Source organism: Penaeus monodon, chromosome 29 (assembly GCF_015228065.2).
Source record: "Penaeus monodon isolate SGIC_2016 chromosome 29, NSTDA_Pmon_1, whole genome shotgun sequence".
In the NCBI taxonomy this organism is placed as follows: Eukaryota; Metazoa; Arthropoda; class Malacostraca; order Decapoda; family Penaeidae; genus Penaeus; species Penaeus monodon.
Genome location: NC_051414.1, coordinates 9377908 through 9378130, shown reverse-complemented (window position 1 = coordinate 9378130; position 223 = coordinate 9377908). Strand labels below are relative to the sequence as shown.

Genomic DNA, 223 nt, shown 5'->3' with positions numbered 1-223 from the left:
CAACAATAACAGCAAGACAACACCGGAATTCCGTGAAGCCCTCTGAAGCCTCTCCCTTGCAGATGAGACGGCGCTCCTGCACGCACGCACCTCGCCCGACAAGAAGGTCTTCGCCTACGAGTTCAGACACCGCTCCTCCGGCAGAAGGCGCTGTAGGGCATTTGTCTGTCGAGTTGTTTGTCTGTCGATTCGTTTGTTAGTCTGGTGTCGCTTTTGAGGTTGA

General features: G+C 54.7%; 1 protein-coding gene across 1 annotated transcript in view; it reads left to right on the top strand.

The window, feature by feature from the left end:
* LOC119591723 (bile salt-activated lipase-like) overlaps positions 1–223 on the top strand; it is a 12996-nt gene that overhangs the window by 6089 nt on the left and 6684 nt on the right. Inside the window, exon 2 of the mRNA XM_037940472.1 lies at positions 63–150. Coding sequence (XP_037796400.1) covers positions 63–150 — 88 coding nt within the window. The remainder of the gene's footprint in view (positions 1–62; positions 151–223) is intronic.